Genomic DNA, 21,658 nt, shown 5'->3' with positions numbered 1-21,658 from the left:
GGTTTCAAAGGCTTTTTTTTTTCCCCCCTCCATTATATTATGGTGCTTTTTGGGATACTAAGAAAACATCAACAGTTTTGAAGGATTTATTATAATAGAATCTGACCTATGCTTAATTTTCTAGAATTTTAATTTTAACTTAAATGAAAATTTGAGTTCATGAAGGGAGAAAATTATAATTTAGGTAACTGTGATAAAATTACTTTAAAGCCTTTGAATATGGCCAGGCAAAAAATAGTACATATTTTTTGAAAACAAATATTGGTTAGGAATTGAGTCCGGGATTTAGGCCAACATGAACTACATGTTTTTATCTTTACCTAGAAAAGGAATCTTAGAATATAGGATCAAGCTCTTCGGGATTGTTTTGACATCAGTGTATTATTATGTGGACTCCTGGAAGGTAGCATCTTGTGCCTGCAAACATTGAAGCTGGGGATTTCTCTCGTGTACTCTGCTATGTTTATATTAGGTTATGTATGGCAGTTTGGCACTTTGTTTTGCAGATGTTCGTAATGTACAGTCTTAAATCTTGTTTCTATTTCTGGCATGCTTTTAAGTATGACTCATGTTTTCTTGAGGCCATTCTAAAAATACAGCTAGTTTCAAGCATTAATGTAAAATATACCACAGATACCACATAGCACTGCATGATGCTTTCTTTCAGTAGTTTAATGCAATTTCCTGACACATTAAATACAGACATGCTTTTTGACAAAATACACCATACTAAAACATGAATAAGTGAAAGTTGGATTTTCTTTGAGAAGGAGATCCTCCAATAACAATATTCACTACAAAATAAACTTGAAATTTTAATAAAAGGAATAAAACATATCATTGATACCACCAAAAAGAAGTAGAACTATTGGCTGGAACAGCAAGTCCACTAAATTTGATGTAGCCCTGAGAGGTCCACACTTGTAGGGAAAATCTTGCACCTGAAGCTGGACACCTGTTGAAAAGCTTTTGACGGGTCTGTAGAGTATAATGACTGAAATACAAGTTTTGGACTTAAACGGCTTAGGTGTAACTCTTGGTTTATGGACTTACCAACTATAGACAAATGATACTACATTTCCAATTTTGATTTTCTTATTGTAAAATGGGAGTAATGAGTATTTAATAAACGCAGCATTTACTATTATTAGACAGTGTTCTAAGTGTTTAATACAATCCTCATAACAACTTTATAAGTAAGTACAATTATATCTATCATACAGATGAAGAAACTGAGCAGAGAGGTTAAGTAACTTGATTAAGGTTACATCGCTAGTAAATTCTGTAGAGTTGGAATTTGAACCCAGCCGGTCTGTCTCGAATCTGTGTCCTTATACAATAGGTCTACTGCTTTCTAGAATTGTTATGAGATTCTATATGAAAAATCATTTGTATGTTTACCTGTTAATTGATAGAAATGCAATAAATTATGACCATTATTAGTATTGTTATTGGGGGAGAATAAAAGCAGGGAAAATATGTGTTCTTCGTGAAGGTATGCCATAGACTACAAGGCCAGCCGTGGGATTCAGAGGTAGCTTATATGTATTAAAAAACTTATGTAAAATTGGAATGTGATGAGAGCCTTAGATATCCTTACAACTCCTACAGGCTTAATCTAAAGGTATAACTTATTTTCCACTGATTTCCTCCCTAAAAGTTTTATCTTTCAGAAGGTAAAGGAAATAGAGAGAAACTCTTTCTCTGGGCTTAATTGTGACAAACTCATTAGTGGTGTGCAGGCAACAGAGGCCTTGAGAAAAAATAATGACTACACAGTATTTCTCAGCTATGCTGCCATTGACATACTGGGCAGGATGAGACTGTCTTGGTCATTGCATTTACCATCACAAAATATCAGTGGTGTATCAAATTATTTCTCATTCCCCAAGGCTTTGCAACAACCCAAAGTACTCCCAGACATTTTCCAAATGCCTCCTGGCAGGCCTAGAGTGGTAGCAGTATGGTCACCAGTTGAGAACCACTGTTGAGTGGTAAGAATAAAGGAAGGACTGAGACTAGTCAGATGTGCCTTAGGGCAGTGTTTCTCAGTACATGTGCATCACGCTGAAGTGGAAGACACTCCCATGAGCATAAACAAGATGATGCATAATTCCCAGGGCTCTAGCTTTAAATACTCCATGCTTTTCTCTTCTATTTAAGAAAGTACTCTGGCGTATAAATGGCTCTATTATTATGGCTATAACTTCACTTCTGCTCCAGTTTGCTTCAAAAAATGAAAAGATAAGTTATTCCTAAACATCAGCACTTTATTATACAGAAAATTTATGAGGGGCAGGCCTCACATTTGATTAGGAACCGCTACCTTAAATTTTAAAAAATCTTGAAAATGAATATGGTTCCAAGGTCAAAACATTCAAAACGAACTGGACGTATAGAACTAAATTGAGACTCCATAATTATAAATAGTTACCAATAGTTATAAATAATAAAAGGTGGGAGGAAGTTAAAGAAACCAACTTGGCTTTACCTTCTAGAACTTTACAAATTTTGGATTTTAAATTATCAAGTCCAGGTAATGGAAGGTCAGGCACATTGCCAAAGTTGAATACAAAGTGACACAAAACTGTGAGAGTACTATAGAGAATGCCTGTGGCCAAACTAAGCTGAGATTTATGAAAATGTAAAGAAAAAACCCGAAGTGTTTAAGTTTTTAATTATATGTTTGATATCAGAATAGGAAGAGGTAATAGATTTGCAGCATGGGGAACACTGTGTAGTTTTACTAATAAAGAAGTTAAGGCGTCTTAACTCTTATTTTGTTTCATCCTTAAGCAGCAAGGAGGCTGACTTGTCTTGAAGCAAGAAATCATAGACTGTATATTATAAAGATTGATTTAAGCTTCAAGCAGAAAAGAAAATAGATAAAAGGGCATGTGATAGTTATAGATTAACTCTCTAGACTCAGGCCAGTTGCATACTAGCATCATGAAACTACCTAATAGATTGCTCAAAAGTATAGGTCTTAGAGCAGTATTTTTCAATCTGTTTTTCTTTATTACTCTCCTGTGGGTGTTTTCTCCCTATCATTATTCCTTCTTAACCCCATGAAATTTGAATACTATAGATATGTTATATATCTGTTTATGTACTGTGCCCTTTTAGAGATGGAGTCTCACTCTGTCGCCCAGGCTGGAGTGCAGTGGCGTGATCTTGGCTCACTGCAACCTCCGCCTCCTGGGTTCAAGTGATTCTTCAGCCTCAGCCTCCCGAGTAGCTGGGACTACAGGGTTCCTCATGTTGGCCAGGCTGGTCTTGAACTCCTGACCTCAGGTGATCCACCTGCCTCGGCCTCCCAAAGTGCTGGGATTACAGGTGTGAGCCATCGTGCCTGGCCGAGGACCACAAACTATTGTAACATCTAAACATTTTTTTCAAGTCCCCCTTCCAGGAACCAACTTTTATCCCACGAGGGATGCATGTCTTAGGGATTTTATCCCGCTAGGGATGCATGTCTTACAGGATTTGTAAAAACAAGAGAGAAACCAAACAGTTTTACTGAGTAATTAGTCTCAGACATATGGGCATTGGTTCTGGGGAGATTGTAATATGCTTTAGTGTGACCCCAGTGACATGACAAACCAAACAATTTGCCCAAAACCTTGTCCTTGATCTTCCTACCAGGATAATGAAAATCAGAAATTATCTCTTCCAATGATTAAATGTTTGCTTTCTTTGGGGTAGGGGAGTATAGGAGAGACTACCCTAACAATATTGTGCTGTCAGAGGAGGAGAAGCACTAGATATTTAGTCCTAGGCTTTCTTAGTTGGATCTTGGAACTTATCTGTGACCTCAGTGGGTGATTAAACAAAGTTTAACACGTATGGAGTATTTTGTACATACAAAAGATGTTATGTAATATAGATGTCTGTGTCTGTTTGTATAAAATGCAACATAATAAAACAAACACTGTAACCCACATCTAATGTAAGAACTACAATATTACCAATATCCTTGAAGCTATACATGAGAATCTCTTTGATTCCATGGCCACTCCTTACCCCCAGGTATCCAATTATCATCAACTTACCATTCCCTTGCCATTTTGCTTTTTCAAGTACTGTTTTATCACATATGTATCTATTTCTAAAGAATTCATTTGCTAGTTTACTGAGATTTATCAAAATGGTATTATATTATACATGATTTATTCTTTTTTTTCACTCAATATTACACCTTTAAGTGTTAAACATATCATTGGAAGTGGGGGTCTTTTATTCTGTTTTTGTTGCGTATAATATTCCATTCCGTGTATTTATTCATTGTCCTCTCTCCAGTTTTATTTTGGACCATTCTGCTCTGAGTTTTCTACGTGTCTCCTGATGTACAAGGTTATGAGTTTTTCTTTTATACCCAGGAATGGACTCACTGGGTGATTTACATATGAGCAAAAACAAACTAATTATATTAATTTAAACGTTTTAGAAAATGCTTAGTTAGAAGATGAGCACACTGATGGGGTGATTTAATAGTAGACTTGGAAGGGCATTGCATGGGGTGGTCTTCTATTCACAAAAGAGTTTGGTATAAAATAGACTTAAATAGTTAATTCTGAGGAAGTAGTTTTAAGTCTACATCAAATTTTCTAACCATGATCTTACAACTTAAGTTGTAGTATGCTTTCCTCAGATTTTCTGAGACTATAATAATCATTAACTATCTGGGATGATTTCGTCTTCTCTCTCTTTTAGAACAAAAAGATTGGACTATAAAATTGTGATTGAAGTAATCAAATCAGTTCCTCAAATCATCCTTGACAATAACTTTTATTTCTTTAGGAACAGTTATAGGTTATTATTCAAATGTTATGGAAAGCTTTAAAGTAAGGAATATATAATTCTTTGTGATATCATAAACTTAATCTTGTTTTAGCATTGACAATAATGGTTTTATTGTAAACTATGTGAAAATTCACCAGGCGTCTATATGTTTGTCCAGATAAACATATGTATATGTTTATATCTATTTATATACATATGTTTATAAATACATACACAGATAGACATATATTTTATATACATTTATATATACATATATATAAATATGCTCACATTACTTGGATATTTATATTATAAGTAATACTTAAATTTGCACTTCATTTTCTCTTTTTTCTTTATAGTTTCAGACTCCCTGGCTCAATCTGTAGTTCAGCATCTAAGATGGATAATGCAGAAGGATCTTTTGGGGCAAGATGTCTTTCTAATAGGACCTCCTGGGCCTCTTCGACGCTCTATTGCTATGCAGTACTTGGTGAGCAGTTAATTCTTGTCAATTTCTAAGGGTCTGAACTTTGTAAGCTATGAAATAAAGTAAGATTAAGAATTTATAAAAAAATATCAGAATTAGTCATTATTTGAAACAAATGCTGACATCAAAGAGTGATTTGTTTATAAAGTGTTTGGCATAAGTTATTTGGGAGTCAAATGTATATTTACCTTTCATAGCTTTAGCAAATTTTTACTGTGACTAGAAAGTACCCCACTTCCAGTAGAAAAGAGATATAAATTCAGGCAATGAGTAGCAGATAGAATCAGCAAGTCTGAAGTTAACAAAACAAAAGTTGGTATTATACTGCTTAGTGAACATTCCCTTATCTCAGGCTCACATTTTAAAACGCCAGACAATTCCCTTGACTTTTGGAAGTTGTGCAGTCTTTAAAGGAAGCCTAAGGTCTGTAGAGTATGTCTTCTGTGTTACATATCTCTTTGTGTTTTCTTTAAATAGATGAGAAAACAAGTTCACAGAGGTTAAATAACTCACTCAAGCTTTATCCAGCTGGTAAATAATAGAGCTAAAGTTGAAATCCCGTGTTTCCCCTTTCTGACATGTTGTCCTCTTAAACATTTACAGTTCTTTGAGAACTGTTGTTAAGTGAATTGAAGCTGAAATCTCAAGACAAATAAGAAAATTTGCAAGTCGTGGCCAGGCACAGTGGCTCATACCTGTAATCCCAGCACTTTGGGAGGCCGAGGTGGGTGGATCACCTGAGGTCAGGAGTTTGAGACCAGCCTGGCCAATATCGTGAAACCTCGGCTCTACTAAAAATATAAAAATTAACAGGGCATGGTGCTGGGTGCCTGTAATTCCAGCTACTCAGGAGGCTAAGGCAGGAGAATTACTTGAAGTTGGGAGGTGGACGTTGCAGTGAGCCAAGATCGTGCCACTGCACTTCAGCCTGAGCGACAGAGTGAGACTCCATCTCAAAAAACAAACAAACAAACAAAAAACAAACAACAAAAAAAGAAAATTTACAAGTGTTTTCCATTATTTTGTCAGTATTAGTAGGCATTACCCTGATGATTAATGGAAGAATGCCACCGGATGAAGCTGTGTTCTGAAGACGTTTTTTAGGATGAAGAGAAAAACCTTATTTAAACTTAAGTTCCTTGTATTATTTGCTATGAAATGATTGATTTCTATGCTACTGAAATCTACCTTGTACACTCTTTTATTTCAGTGGTGAATCTTCTTTGGTACTTCAAAAATCATGTGGGGCAGAAATAATAAATACATGAATAAATCAGAGCCTAACTTACACTAGCTCGTTGCTTTCGTATGTTTTATTTATCCCTAGAACTAGTTTGTGAGGTAAAACGTGCCACTGTAGAGCCATCCTCACTTTATGAATATATAAGATAAAAGTGTCTTATCTAAGAATGCTGAATCAGGTACTGAGAATTACAGATCTAGAGCCTTTTTTCTTTTTTCTTTTTTTTTTTTTTGAGCTGGGGTCTCTCTCTGTCGCCTAGGCTGCAGTGCAGTGGCTTGATCTTGGCTCACTGCAACCTTTCCCTCCTGGGTTCAAGTGATTCTCCTGCCTCAGCTTCCCAAGTAGCTGGGACTACTGGCATGTGCCACCACACCTGGTTAATTTTTCATGTTTTTAGTAGAAATGGGTTTCACCATTTTGGGCAGGCTGGTCTCCAACTCCTGACCTCACGATCTGCCTGCCTCCGCCTCCCAGAGTGCTGGGATTACAGCCACCGTGCCCAGCCAAGCCTTTTTAATTTTAAGATGTGCACTTGCTACCTTGCTTATTTCAAAGACCACAGTATCTCACTGAGATTTTGTTTTTGGCAAGGCTTTGAGCTTATTGAGAATGTGAAATGAGAGGGACTAAGAGATTATGAGAAGCCTTGTTGGTTAAAAAATGCAACATAGGTTTGTAAATGTAAAACCTGTGTCTTTAAAAAAGAAACCAACAACACTCTCACTTTAAATTGTGGAATGGAGCTGAGGCAACCTTAAGCTGTGGATACACATAAGAAAACTTAATACTAGCCTATGCCACCTTGCACACTGCAGTGAGTACTATTGCCCCTAAGAATAACAGCCTATGTATAGTGATAGCCAGAGTGGATGAGATCTTTAAAGGCAGAAAATTTGGGGCAAGCATGTTAAACCATGAGAAAATAAATAGGAATAATTTCCTAGTTGTGTTTATTTTATACTTAACTCATATAAAAGGACTTTGGTAGTTTGTTCAAAAAAATCATACCACTCCTCCCTCCTCCATCTGCTGCTCCTGGGGCTGTTTGTGAATGAACTCATGCCTCTTTTGTGAATCAGCACCTGAGGAGACTTTGGTGCTTGTCATGGCTGATGAAGAGCAAAGGAAGCTGAGGATAATGACCATGTAGCAGTTCAGGGTCTAACTCTGTGCAATTTAACAGTAAGAGACATATGTAACTTTGTCAACCAATGGAAGCCTATTGTAAATGACAGGGTTTTTCTTTGAGGGAGATCACATCCAGCCAGTCAATGAAGCAGACGTGAAGATACTAGTGATGTGTTCCAGAAGCAAGAAGTAAATACCTGCCAACAACGGACATTGCTACTCTACTCCAAAATTGTGCTCTGTCAGCCAATTCGTTTGTTTTTAGGGAAACATCCTTTGGTATCACCACGTCTTTGCCACTGCTCTGTATTTTCTCTATTTAAAAATGTTTCCTCCTTTTAGGCTGGGTGCGGTGGCTCATGCCTGTGATCCCAACACTTTCAGAGGCCGAGGTGGGCAGATCACTTGAGGTCAGGAGTTCGAGATCAGTCTGGCCAACATGGTGAAATCCCATCTGTACTAAAAAATACAAAAATTAGCCAGGCATGGTGGCACATGCCTGTAGTCCCAGCCACTCTGGAGGCTGAGGCATGTGAATTGCTTGAACCTGGGAAGCAGAGGTTGTAGTGAGCTGAGATCACACCACTGCACAACAGTGTGGGTGACAGAGTAAAACTGTCTCAAAAAAAAAAAAAAAGAAAAATATTTTTTTTCCTCCTTTACATACATAAAGTTATGTAACATGGGGACAAGCACATTAAAGAAGACATAAATTACAACAATATGTTTTTATCAGTAGCATATGGAGATAGGATGGAGAAAAAAAATCCCCTTGTATGGCAATATCCCTTTTTGGCATTAATGGCGTGTTCATTCCCATTTTCCGTTACGCTTCAGTAAATCAGTTTGTTCCCCATGTTTAGTAAAAACTTATTGTGTGCCTTATTTGATTAGAGAATGTCATTGTTTTTACTTCAACATTGTAAAACCAAAGATAACGTTAAAAACTTTTTGTACATGATTATAGGGCAAAAGACTTTTAAGGATGGATAAATTATCTTGAAACAGAAGAATTCTGCATAGTTTCCCCTTCAAATCTCATGATTTTTTTTGATTTTTTTCTCCTCCTCCTGCTCCTTCTTCTCCTTCCTTTTCCTCCTCCTTTTTCTTCACCTCCTTCCTCTCCTTTTTTTAAATCCTCGTTTTACTTCTCCTACAACTATGCATGTGTGTTTACCTTCTGTTTACCTGATTATTGTTTTTGTTTTTGTTTTTTTCTTGACATGGAGTCTTGCTTTGTTGCCCAGACTGGAGTACAATGGTGTGATCTCGGCTTACTGCAACCTCAACCTCCACCTCCTGGGTTCAAGCAATTCTCCTGCCTCAGCCTCTCAAGTAGCGGGGACTACAGGCACGCACCACCATACCTGGCTAATTTTTGTATTTTTAGTAGAGACAGGGTTTCACCATGTTGGCCAGGCTGGTCTTGAACTTCTGACCTCAAGTGATCTACCCACTTCGGCCTCCCAAAGTGCTGGGATTATAGGTGTGAGCCACCACGCCCGGCTGATTATTGGTATTTTTACCTTGTTTTCACATTTGGTAAAGTACCTGACATACTGTACACACTTGGCAAACATCGATCCATGGAATAAATTAATCTAAATCACCCCTTTAAAAAAGATGAACATTACTTATAGAAATGGCTATAGTTTGTGGGCAAAATAGTAATACTGTCAAATTATTGCTCATTATATTTGGAAATAATTCTACAGGAAAAATTAAGGTTTGTAAAATTGAATTTTGATTATTATTGCTTAAGTAGTAGGATTGAGTGCCATAGAAGAAGAGCTCTGAGGATAATATATAGATATTTTGATTAACTTATTGATCAATTTATTTTTTCCCAAAGCTTAGACTCAACAAGTTTCAATCCAGAATTAGGTTTAAAAATGCACTTCTCAAGGGCAGTGGCATTGTCAGATAACTTGTTCCAAATCATATGCTGGAAATTTGATTTTATTTTTGGAATAATTTCTTTCTCTTCTCTACAGGAGCTGACCAAACGGGAGGTCGAATACATTGCCCTGTCAAGGGACACCACTGAAACTGATCTCAAACAACGACGAGAGATCCGTGCAGGCACAGCTTTTTACATTGATCAGGCAAGTTTTATCACACTCTAGCCCGTGACCGTGTACTCCAGGTATATACAAGATTGACTTTTTAAGTAGAAAGAGAGTAGCTCATATAACAGTAAAAGATGTACTGTGCTCTCTCTAGACAGATTTAATTTAGATTTTTAGTTTCACTGTTCTTGGAAATGTCTTCTTGGTTTCATACTAAATGAGAAATCCTAGATGAATTAATGGTTCTAAAATGTTAAAGATCAATATGCTGATTTCATAATTTTAAATTGTTTCCTACTACTTGCCTATAGAAATTTGATTTCTTAAAAAATGAATTAAGGAGATTTGATATAGGAAATTCTCTAGTACATTTATGAAAGTATTTTCAATCTATAGGTCACTTGGGTAAAGGGGTATTAAAGGTAGTGAAAGTATACACTCGCAGAAACTATAGATTTTTCTCTGGTGGGAGAGTATCTTAGGTAGAAATTACCAACTAACATAATGTTTTATGAATATTATAATGAAACTTGTTTTACACTTCTTCAAATACATTGTTTAAAATCTTATTCTTAGGAATATTTAATAGAAAAAGGATAGAGCCTATAAATAAGCAATTCATAAAGTATTTCAAATATTCAATAATTTCATGAAAAGATGCTCGACTTTCTTATTTACAAAAATAAAAATTAAAAGACTGTGAGCTGCTATTTTTCTTTTACCTCTCAGATTGGCAAAGATTAAAGAATTTGCTAATGTCCAGTGTTGATGAGGAAGAAGAGATGAGGAAACAGCATTGCTATTGATGGCAGCAGAAATTAATGCAATTTAAAAAGAAAGTTTGGCAGTGTTTATCAAAAGAAAAGAAATTACACATGCATTTGGACCCAGCAGTTATGTTTCTAGAAATTTTACTCAAGTGTATTCACATAAAACATGAACAGTTATATGTACAAGGATGTTTAATGTAACATTGTTGGAAATTGTATAAAACTGTGAACGAACAGAGTGATGTATACTTAAAAAGACTAATGAAATAATGGTAAGTAGGATACTCTTTAGTTATTAAAAAGAATGAGACGAATGTATACCTACTGATAGGAAAGACGTCCAGGATATATTAAGCAAAAAAAAATAAAGTTATAAGACAATATATGTACTGTGATCCCATTTGTGGTAAGAAGACAAGAAATACATATATGTTTGTTTATACATTGAAAACTTCCAGAAGGATGCACAAGGAGTGGTTAACAGAGTGTACATAAAGTATGTTACAAAAGTGTGAGTTGGAGTCTGGAGTAGGATAAGGAAGAGACTTTCGTAGTTCTTTAAATTTGAAGCTTTAGCATGGGCACACAATTACGTTATAATTAAAAGACTGTAATTGTGAAAAAACACTGAGTGGAAAGTTTTTGAGGAACAGGATATTCACATGGCCTCATGTGTTGCTTATTAATTACAAAAGAAAAAAATGCACTTAAAATGGAGAGATTTGGCAGACGCTACCTTAAATGATGGCCTTTGAAAAAATTTAGCATCGTCTAGTGGGAATGTCTGAGAAGTTCAGATTTCCTATGATTAAGAAGTAATCCTTCTCAGACAAAGCACATAAACAAATTTTAAAGGAACCCATTTTGTTTACATAATGCCAAAGGTTCACTTCATAGATTACTTCTGATTACAAATGGGAAAAAATAATGTACCTTTACAATGATGAGATCTGGCATTTGCTCCATTAACCAACTCATACAACAGAATTATCAATAGTGGGAGGAGCTTACATGATGTGAATGCTGATGTGATTCAATGAGGGTTTACCTCTGCAGGGTAAGAGTACTACAACAGGTTTACTAAGAGTACTACAGCATTACCAGTGTAGTACTCTTACTAAAAATGTTTAACATTAGCAATCAGACTGATCTAGAATGTGTGATATTCTGTAAGACAACGACCTGGACTCCTGAAAAATGTTCAGTGTCCTAAAAGTTAAAACAGGCAAGGAATGGTTCCAGATTAAAAGGTTGGGGAGGGAAGATGATTTAGTTTCTTTATTGCACAGTAGTATAGATAGCTGTTTTTGTGTTTGTCTTTTAGATTCAAAGTTCTTATATTAAAATGTGAAGTAAAAATTTTAAATTATAGTCAAATTTTAAAACAAAGAATAGAATTATCAGATATAATTCTATAGTATAATTTTATCAGGGAATTTTTAAAGAACTGTTTGTGCAAATAGAGCCCTTGGAAATAATACCAGACATCTACAACCATCTGATTTTTGACAAATCTGACAAAAACAAGAAATGGAGAAAGGATTCCCTATTTAATAAATGTTGCTGGGAAAACTGGCTAGCCATATGTAGAAAGCTGAAACTGGATCCCTTCCTTACACCTTATACAAAAATTAATTCAAGATGGATTAAAGACTTAAATGTTAGACCTAAAACCGTGAAAACCCTAGAAGAAAACCTAGGCAACACCATTCAGGACATAGGCATGGGGAAGGACTTCATGACTAAAACACCAAAAGCAATGGCAACAGAAGCCAAAATTGATAAATTGGATCTAATTAAACTAAAGAGCGTCTGCACAGCAAAAGAAACTACCATCAGAGTGAACAGGTAACCTATAGAATGGGGAAAAATTTTTACAATCTGCCCATCTGACAAAGGGCTAATATCCAGAATCTACAAAGAACTTAAACAAATTTACAAGAAAAAAATCAAACAACCCCATCAAAAAGTGGGCGAAGGATATGAACACACACTTCTCAAAAGAAGACATTTATGCAGCCAACAGACACACGAAAAAATGCTCATCATCACTGGCCATCAGAGAAATGTAAATTAAAACCACAATGAGATACCATCTCACAGCAGTTAGAATGGTGATCATTAAAAAGTCAGGAAACAACAGGTGCTGGAGAGGATGTGGAGAAATAGGAACGCTTTTACAGTGTTGGTGGGACTGTAAACTAGTTCAACCATTGTGGAAGACAGTGTGGCGATTCATCAAGGATCTAGAACTAGAAATACCTTTTGACCCAGTGATCCCATTACTGGGCATATACCCAAAGGATTATAAATCATGCTGCTATAAAGACACATGCACACGTATGTTTATTGCAGCACTATTCACAATAGCAAAGACTTGGAACCAACCCAAATGTCCATCAATGATAGACTGGATTGAGAAAATGTTGCACATATACACCATGGAATACTATGCCTTCATAAAAAAGGAAGAGTTCATGTCCTTTGCAGGGACATGGATGCAGCTAGAAACCATCATTCTGAGCAAACTATTGTAAGGATAGAAAACCAAACACTGCATGTTCTCACTCATAAATGGGAATTGAACAATGAGAACACTTGGGCACAGGGTGGGGAACATCACACACTGGGGCCTGTCGTGGGGTGGGGGGAGCGGGGAGGGATAGCATTAGGAGATATACCTAATGTAAATGAAGAGTTAATGTGTGCAGCACACCAACATGGCACATGTATACATATGTAACAAACCTGCACACTGTGCACATGTACGCTAGAACTTAAAAGTATAATAATAATAATAAAATACGTATTAAAAAAAAAAGAAAAGGTGGAAGGAGTGAGGAAATGGGAATTTTAAATTCTAATTTAAAAAAAGCTGTTTGTGCTCATGTACATTACCCGTAAATGGTAATAGGTAACAACCATTACTAATAATTTTGTATCTAACGTTCCAGTTTTGTAATGGAAAATTCTCTCTTGTAGCCAAGAGGTTCTTGTATTCATCATTTTAAACATTTTTAAGACCCCTGCTGTGTTTTCTTTGTGAAGAAGTTCCTTAAAAAAATTGAATGCTTTATGAATTTGCGTGTCATCCTTCAGCAGGGGTCATGCTAATCTTCTTTGTATCATTCCAGTTTTAGTATATGTGCTGTCGAAGCAAGCACTAAGTGCCTTTTGAAATATGAATTTGGATTTATATTTCTATCGTGTTGACTTTGACTCTCCATTTAATGGTATTTATTCCAAACCTAGTGATTCACATAATATCCATATTATAAAAATATATTCAAAAGCTTATATTTATTTTTAGAATAAACAATCTGCATTTTTCACGTGGTAAGAAAGGTAACAGGAAAGTCCTAATTTCTTTTTCCAGTTGGTTATCTTTTAGAAAGGGTAGATATTAATTCACAGGATAATTTCCACTGAATTTCTTTGTAAGCAGTTTGGAATAGTGGATAGAATTATTTGATTAAGGGTGTTTAATTTTTTAAATTTCATATTGGGTTCATTTTCTAAAATATATGGTCTCGTAATCCCTAAATTTTTAATACATTTAAACCTTATGTGAAGATTTAGGCTACTAAACAGTAAACCTGGAATACTGCAGTTAATACAAATAATAAAATTTAAAATTCAGGATTTTTTTAAAGCATACAACTTTTGATTGCTTACATTTCTGCTCCCGTGGTAGTTACACATAAGAGTGCTGTAAACCCCACACCACCCCCAACTGACAAGGTTTTAAAAAATTTGCCTGATTTTCCATACTCAGAGAAGATAAGAGTGAGGGATGGGATTTGAGTTGGAATAGTGAGGAGCGGGGTAAAGGATTAGAAGTTGAAACAATGGCCTAAGTAGAGGTGAGGAGGTAGGAATATATTTAAATGATGGTGAAAGAACTGGCTTTGTTTGGTAGAGTATGGATTTAAAAATATATTTTTAAAATGAATTTTATAACTGGCAAATAGTAAGGAAGAGAACATGGATCTTTAAATGTGTTTATTATTTTAAGGAGAGCTTAACACTTTAGCTTTTTAGAAATTGAATTGTTTTAGGAAACTAAATTTGATTATCTAAAGATTTATTTGTTGGACCATTATAGTAAATTATTTAGATGAAACTTTCAGAAATTATACAGTCCTTTGGCCATTCTAAAAAGAGTATTTTTAGATGATATATATTTTACAGTTTATAAAGTTTATAAAATATTTTAAGTGTCTTATCATGGCAGCATTTTGTACTCTTAGGTTTTGTTGGTGAATCCTACTCATTCTGATGAGCATCAGTTATTTACTGTGCTCTAATCCCACTGATAGCTTTGGGGCCTGTGATTGAGGTACAGGAATGTTAGTCCTTTCTTTAAATTGCTTCAGATGACTTTTTGAGGTTTTATCTGATTTTCGTATTTTTATTTTATCTTATTTTCTTGCAGTTAGTGTTCCTTACTGTGCTGTTCATAATCAGAGCCTATCAGTTCCTTGCTGCTTAAAGCCATGCAGTAATGTCCTATTACACCCAGCATAAGACCCAAACCCTGTAATATGACCTACGTCATTCTGTAGGATTGAATTTTGTCTACCACCTTTCCTTTTACTCCTTGCCTTACAGGCTGCAGCTGCAGTTGCCTTCTTTTGTACTTGGTGTTTCCTCTGCTTGGTGTGAATTTCTCTTTTTACTTTATATTCTTGCCTCCTTGTAATTCAGTTTATAAATTTCTTAGCTAAAGTAGCCACTGTCCATGCCTACCCCTTTTCCAAATATACCATGCTGCACCAGGCTGTCATCGTACATGATATAATCTCCAGAGCACTTAGCACTCTCTGAACTTAACTGTTTCCCTGCTCCCATGTTTGTTTTCTCTCCTCCCCTGCTAGAATATAGCTATCTTGCTCATCTCAGGCACCTAAAAACTGTCTGGAACATAAGTGACATATGTATTGATGGTAGATTTCGTCTTTGGATAATCAGCCTTATTACAATTTTAACTAAACTAAGAATAAATAGGCTCTGGTCTTAATTTATTCATAAAAACACCAGGTGGCTTTTCTATGGATATTTGCCTTTTTGACATCTATTTTGAGTCGTCACGATGGATAATTTCCATTTGAATTCTAGATAGATGAACTTGCCAGTTGACTACCAGCTAGACATATATTTGTTATACTGAAAGGCCTTTACATTTATTTTGTTTAAAAATTCCTTTTTATTTATTTAATATTCTTAACCATTGAATTTGATGTTTGGGCTGAAGGGACGGACAGTATTTTTATTCACTGTTAGGTGATCCCTGTAACCTAGGTGACCCAATATAGGTGAAAAAATACCTGTGGCTCTCTGGTGGGTATTGGGAGAAAGTTTGAGATTTTCAGTATCGTTCACATTGTATGCACCTATGACTGATATCCAAGTTGTTACGAATTGACGTATGAGCTGGAAACTCCCAAATCTTGAGTTGTTGGTCATGGCCATTGAGCTCTTCACTAATTCTCACACAGGACAAGGATGGTTGATGATAAAGCAAGAGGTTAAACTGAACTGCTACCTTTGAAGGCCAGAATTAGGTTAATAATAATATGTAACAGGGAATTGTATTGTTTTCAAAGTAAAGTTTTTTTTTTCTGATTATGCAAGTCATAAATGCTCATTTGATAGATATAAATGCATATATGTGTTTGTATTTATTAACAAATATGTCTTGAATGATTGATATGTGCAAGGCACTGTCCAGATGCAGTGAACAAAAAAACCCCAAAGATCTCTGTTGTTATAGAGCTTATGTTTTAGTTGGGGAAACCAAACAGTGAAGAAGGATAGCATAATAGAGTAAATGCTAAAAAGCATAGGAAAGAATTGAAAAATTACTTGCTGTATTCCTCTTAAAGACCGGCAGTATGAATATTTTCTGTATTTCTTTCTGTCTACGTGCATATCTGTTTATAATGTATAATGTATAATTTTTACAAAAATGGTATACCATGTATATAAAGTTTATAGTGTTTTTTTAAAACCTGACATTTTTATCAGGAGCGTCTCCTTGTAACATTAGATATTCCTCAGAGATATGATTTTTAGTGTCTGTACAATATTTCATCAGATAGGTATGCTGTTATTTATTTAACACTCCTATTTTTTCTGCCTTTTTATATTATTGGCCATTCAGGTTCTTTCTCACTTTTCACTAGTACAAATAACCACATCATTATTTAGAAATACATACTAATTTGCACTTGGACAATCAGGGAAGATCTCTCTGTTTACTGTGGCCTCTGTGTTAGAACTCAAGTCTTTGCTCCTTGTTATGTTGCTGTCGTACCCAGAACAACTCTTTTCTACGTTTTTTTTTTTGAGATGGAGTCTTGTTCTGTCACCCAGGCTGGAGTGCAGTGGCATGATCTCGGCTCACTGCAACCTCTGCCTCCCGGGTACAAGCAATTCTCATATCTCAGCCTCCCAAGTAGCTGGGACTACAGGTGCGCACCACCACGTTTGGGTAATTTTTGTACTTTTTCATGTACTTTTGCCATGTTGGCCAGGCTGGTTTCGAACTGACCTCAGGTGATCTGCCTACCTCGGCCTCCCAATGTGTTGGGATTACAGGCGTCAGCCACTGCAGCCAGCCTACTTATATAATGTTAACTGTTTGACAGATGCATGTAATTGGCTTTGAAAAAAAAAAGAGAGATGAAAAGGAAACTTTTATTGGGAGACCTACGTTGTGCTAGGTGCTTCGTATTATTGCATTTAATTCTCAGAACATCCTTAGGAGGAAGGTGACTCTTCCATCTTACAGATTAAGTAACAGGGGCTTAGAAGGTGATGGTTGTACAACTGATAAATAGCAGAGGTAAAATTTGAACCAGACTCTGTCCAATTACAAAGCTCCGGTTCTTTTACCATATTATACTACTTCCCTACAAAAGTGATGACGAGCTGAGTGCAGTGGCTCATGCCTGTAATTCTAACACTTGAGGACGTCAGGTGGGTGGATCACTTGAGGCCGGGAGTCCAAAGTTACAATGAGCTATGATTGAGTCATTGCAATCCAGCCTGGGTAACAAAGTGAGACTCTGTAAAAAAAAAAAAAGTGATGATGATCATGATGACAGTGACAATAATGATCGTATTCATAACAGTAACAGCAACTAATTGTTTTTGAAGGTTTATTGTGTGCCCGAAGTTATCTGATTTAATCTGCAACACAGTCTGCGAGATAAGCACCAAAATGAGCCTAGTTTTAGACAGAAATGGAGGCTCAGTGAGTAATCTAAGTCACCCATTATAAGTAAATGGTAGAGCAACCAAAAATCAATCCGATTCTATTCTGATATGTTAAAATGAAGAACTTGAAATGTAATTTAAAAAATTTTTCTTTAGCTTCCTTAGTACTTTTACACTGTAGCTATTTTGAGTAAATTTGAAGCTTTATGGACTCTATTTTTATTTAATGTCTACATTAATAATATTTTATGTTTTATTAGGTTCAGTTACTTTAAATTTTTTTTTTTCAGCACTGCTTTGACTCTTAAACTGGTACACTGTATAGTACCCCTTGAGGATATTCTTATTTAGTAAATGAGGACACAGATATCCAGATTAATTGTTTGCCTAAGGTCTTATATCAAATCAGAAGCAAATCTAGAACAGGGACTTCGATACTTTTTGATTTTAGGTCACACACCTACTTTTATCTTGAAATCTTTCATGTCCATGTGTTGAGTGGTTAAGGCTGTGATGTGAGATGGCTGGGCCAGAAGGATCTCGCTGCATTTTTTTCTGAATTCTGTTTGAGAAAATTAGGTCTCTGGAAGTTCTGTAGCTTGAAGGACAAGAAGAGCTCCTTGTGGTTGGTCTAATTTCTACTTTGAGGAATGATTACAACTAGTCATTCCACATTTAAAAAAATACGTGTATTGCTTCTTTTTAAAAAAGATTTCAAAACAAATTATACTACAATTATTTTATGTTACAACCTGTATAGAAAAATCTTCCAGTTATCTAGCCTAAATCTCTCATGCTGATAGTTAAACTTGTTCTATTCTGTTTTCATAACAAGTGTAGGCATAGATAACTATCATGCTTCCTACAAAAATTCTTCCTAACCTTATATAACAGCATCTTTTAACTGAGTGGTTGCATGTTTATTCCATAAATGCTAATAGCCTGCTGTGAGCCAGTTTTGTACCAGTATGCCATAAAATACAGGGTTCTCATCCATTGTAGAGCTAAGAATCCATGGGGGAGATGAAACATAGGTATGAGAGAACAAGAATACTTTGAGGTTGTACCCCTACACTTACATGCTATGCAAATGAGGCAAAGTGGGTATTGATGTAAGGAGGTTAAGATGCTTGAGCCTCTATTGGGCAGAAAACTTGTAACATTTACTTTTTTCTCTCCAGTTGAGTCTGAGATATATGGAATGGCGCAGTACGTTGTTGCTATATTACTTAATGGACTTGCCATTTGTTCTATGAATAGAACAAATAAGCTGAAGCTGCTTATTTTTAAACTTTATTCTTTACAAGTGTAGTCATATTTATAAAGTTTGATAGTACATTTTGATAGTACTGATTAAGTATTTTAATGATTTTACAGGCTGTTTTAAGGAAGAATCAGGAAGCAAAGTGATACTGAAATAGTAACTAGTATTAGTTCTGAAAATTGAGCGTTTCAAATTTTGTTACCAAAGAGCATCTTCTCAAGATTTTCTCCTTTTGGCTAGTATTCTTATATTTTTAAAGTTTAATTTTCATATGTTCTGGGTCTACAACTATGTAACCAAAGGGCATATAGGGAGAAGATTTTAAAATCTTGGGCAATTCATTTTTGTCTATTAATTTGTTTTCTAAAAATTATACTATCCTTACCCATTTGCAGTCCCCTTATAATATTCTTGCCTTTGGATTCAGTTGCACTGTAAAACATCCATTCTTGTTGCCATTTAGATAGTGTGTAAAATTAATAAATAATTTATATTGAATTAATAAGAAAAAAGATTGGGAAGATTTTTCATTTTTTCATTTATTAATTTTTCTTTTTAGTTGACAATAGTCCATTTTCACGGGATATAGAGTGATACTTTAATACATGTATTCAGTCCATATATTGCAGGATCATATGATAGCTCCACTTTTAAACTTTTGAAGAACCTCCATATTGTTTTTTATAATGGCTGTACTAATTTATATTCCATCAACAGTGTGTAAAACTTCTCTTTTCTCCACATCCTCATCGACATCTGTTACTTTTTGTCTTTTTCACAATAGCCATTCTAACTGGGGTGAGAAAGGTCTCATTGTGGTTTTCATTGCATTTCTCTGGTGATTAGTGACGTTGAGCATTTACTTACTGGCCATTTGTATGTCTTCTTTTGAGAAATGTCTGTTCAGATCCTTTGCCCATTTTTAAATCTTATCTTTTTTTTTTTTGCCATTGAGTTGTTTGAGCTCCTTGTATATTCTCAGTATTTGTCTCTTTATCCATTTGTTGCTGAATGGCTCATTTGAAAATAGTTTCTCCCATTCTACAGGTTTTCTCTTCACTCCGTTGATTTGTTTCCTTTTCTGTGCAGAAGCCTTTTCGTTTGATATAACTGCATTTGTCTATTTTTGCCTTTCTTATTTGTGCTTTATCAAATGCTTTTTCTGCATCTATTGAGATGGCCATGTGGTTTTTGTCCTTTATTCTGTTGATGTAATGTATCAGATTTATTGATTTGTGATTTTGAATCATCCTTGCCTCTCCGGGATAAACCCCACCTGATCGTGGTGTGTTATATTTTTGGTGTACTGTTGGATTTGGTTTGCTAGTATTTTGTTCGGGATTTTTGCACCTTTGTTTATCCGGAATATTGGCCTGTTGTTTTCTTTATTTGTGTGCTTTTGTCCAATTTTGGTATCAAATGCTGGCCTCATAAAATGAGTTTGGAAGAATTTCTTCCCACTGCTGGAGCTAGTGGAGTTACTGGTGGTGGCAGCAGGTCTGAGGTGGGTGGCTCTTAGGCTCTGGGAAGCACGTGCATTAGCTCTGTTTGTCCTGGGGCAGCCTCCTTGCTGTGCTAGATTGCCTGTTTCCCAGGGTACAAGGCTCTGTGTGGGCTCAGGTGCTGAGGTCATGGCTACACTGGTGGGTACATCTGGTGTTATGATGCTACAGACTTCTTGAGTGGATGTGGTTGGATGTTGGCAAAGCCCCAGGGATGTGGAGATGCAGGGGCTGTTGGGCTCCAGGGGAGGATATATTCTGGTGGTGACTTTGCTCTCAAAATCACATTTTTCATTTTGATTTAAAAAATATTCTTAATAAAGTTGAGGTAAGTCAAACAATCATGAAACTTATTGCTCAAAGAGACTTTACAAATGGCTTGATTCAGTCTATGTTTTCCTGCCAGTAAAATGTCATTATCTGGAGGACAACTGAAGACTAAAAATATTGAGTAATGGTGCCTGGCTCAATTAGCTCTTTAGGTAGAAAAGCAGGGAGTTAATGAAGGCTCTCAGTGGTGGTGGTTGCAGTGGAAATGGAAAGTTGGTGAGATGATGGATGCGTAACATATTTAGAGGTCACACATACTGTGTGAGGAACCAGAAAAAATAAACTCTTTGGGAGGCTGAGGTGGGCTGATCACATGAGGTCAGGAGTTCAAAACCAGCCTGGCCAACATGGTGCAACCCCATCTCTACTAAAAATACAAAAAGTAGCCAGGTATGATGGCTCATGCCTATAATCCCAGCTACTTGGGAGGCTGAGGCAGGAGAATTGCTTGAACCTCCGAGGTGGAGGATACAGTGAGCCGAGATCATGCTACTGCGCTCCCATCTGGGGGACACAGCCAGACTCTGTCTCAAACACACACACACACACACACACACATGCGCGCGCACACACACACACACACCCCGTAATAAACCCTAGGTTGAAGGGAGAATGAATGAAACTTCAGTTGAAGTAGACATCAGGAAGAGGATTTGGTTTAGAGAAGAAGTTGCTGAGTTTGATTTCATTAAGCATGTTGAGTTTGAACATCTATATGAAGAGATTAAAGAGGCATTAGAGATGCCTATGGAGCTCAGAGACATGTTAGTCCACACAGTATGTTCCTCAACAATAATGAAATAAAGAAAATAAAAAAGTTTTGCTGCTGTTGTAATTAACATAGCATATAACAGCCCCTGCC

The 21,658-nt window shown here is 36.0% G+C and overlaps 1 protein-coding gene and 1 non-coding gene across 3 annotated transcripts in view; one reads left to right on the top strand and one right to left on the bottom strand.

Moving 5' to 3' along the window:
* The window catches only part of VWA8 (von Willebrand factor A domain containing 8), a 395,340-nt gene that overhangs the window by 34,315 nt on the left and 339,367 nt on the right, over nucleotides 1-21,658 (top strand). For both annotated transcript variants that reach the window (XM_050766153.1, XM_050766152.1), the window contains exons 3-4: nucleotides 5,142-5,272; nucleotides 9,635-9,745. In XM_050766153.1, the coding sequence (XP_050622110.1) occupies nucleotides 5,189-5,272; nucleotides 9,635-9,745 (195 nt within the window). In that variant the 5' untranslated portion in view covers nucleotides 5,142-5,188. The remainder of the gene's footprint in view (nucleotides 1-5,141; nucleotides 5,273-9,634; nucleotides 9,746-21,658) is intronic.
* Nucleotides 13,537-13,643, bottom strand: LOC126940937 (U6 spliceosomal RNA). The gene has a single exon (XR_007720995.1). It is a non-coding gene; the product is annotated as a U6 spliceosomal RNA (small nuclear RNA).

The sequence above is a fragment of the Macaca thibetana genome, chromosome 17 (assembly GCF_024542745.1).
Source record: "Macaca thibetana thibetana isolate TM-01 chromosome 17, ASM2454274v1, whole genome shotgun sequence".
Classification (NCBI taxonomy): domain Eukaryota; kingdom Metazoa; phylum Chordata; class Mammalia; order Primates; family Cercopithecidae; genus Macaca; species Macaca thibetana.
This window is presented reverse-complemented; position numbering and strand designations above follow the sequence as displayed.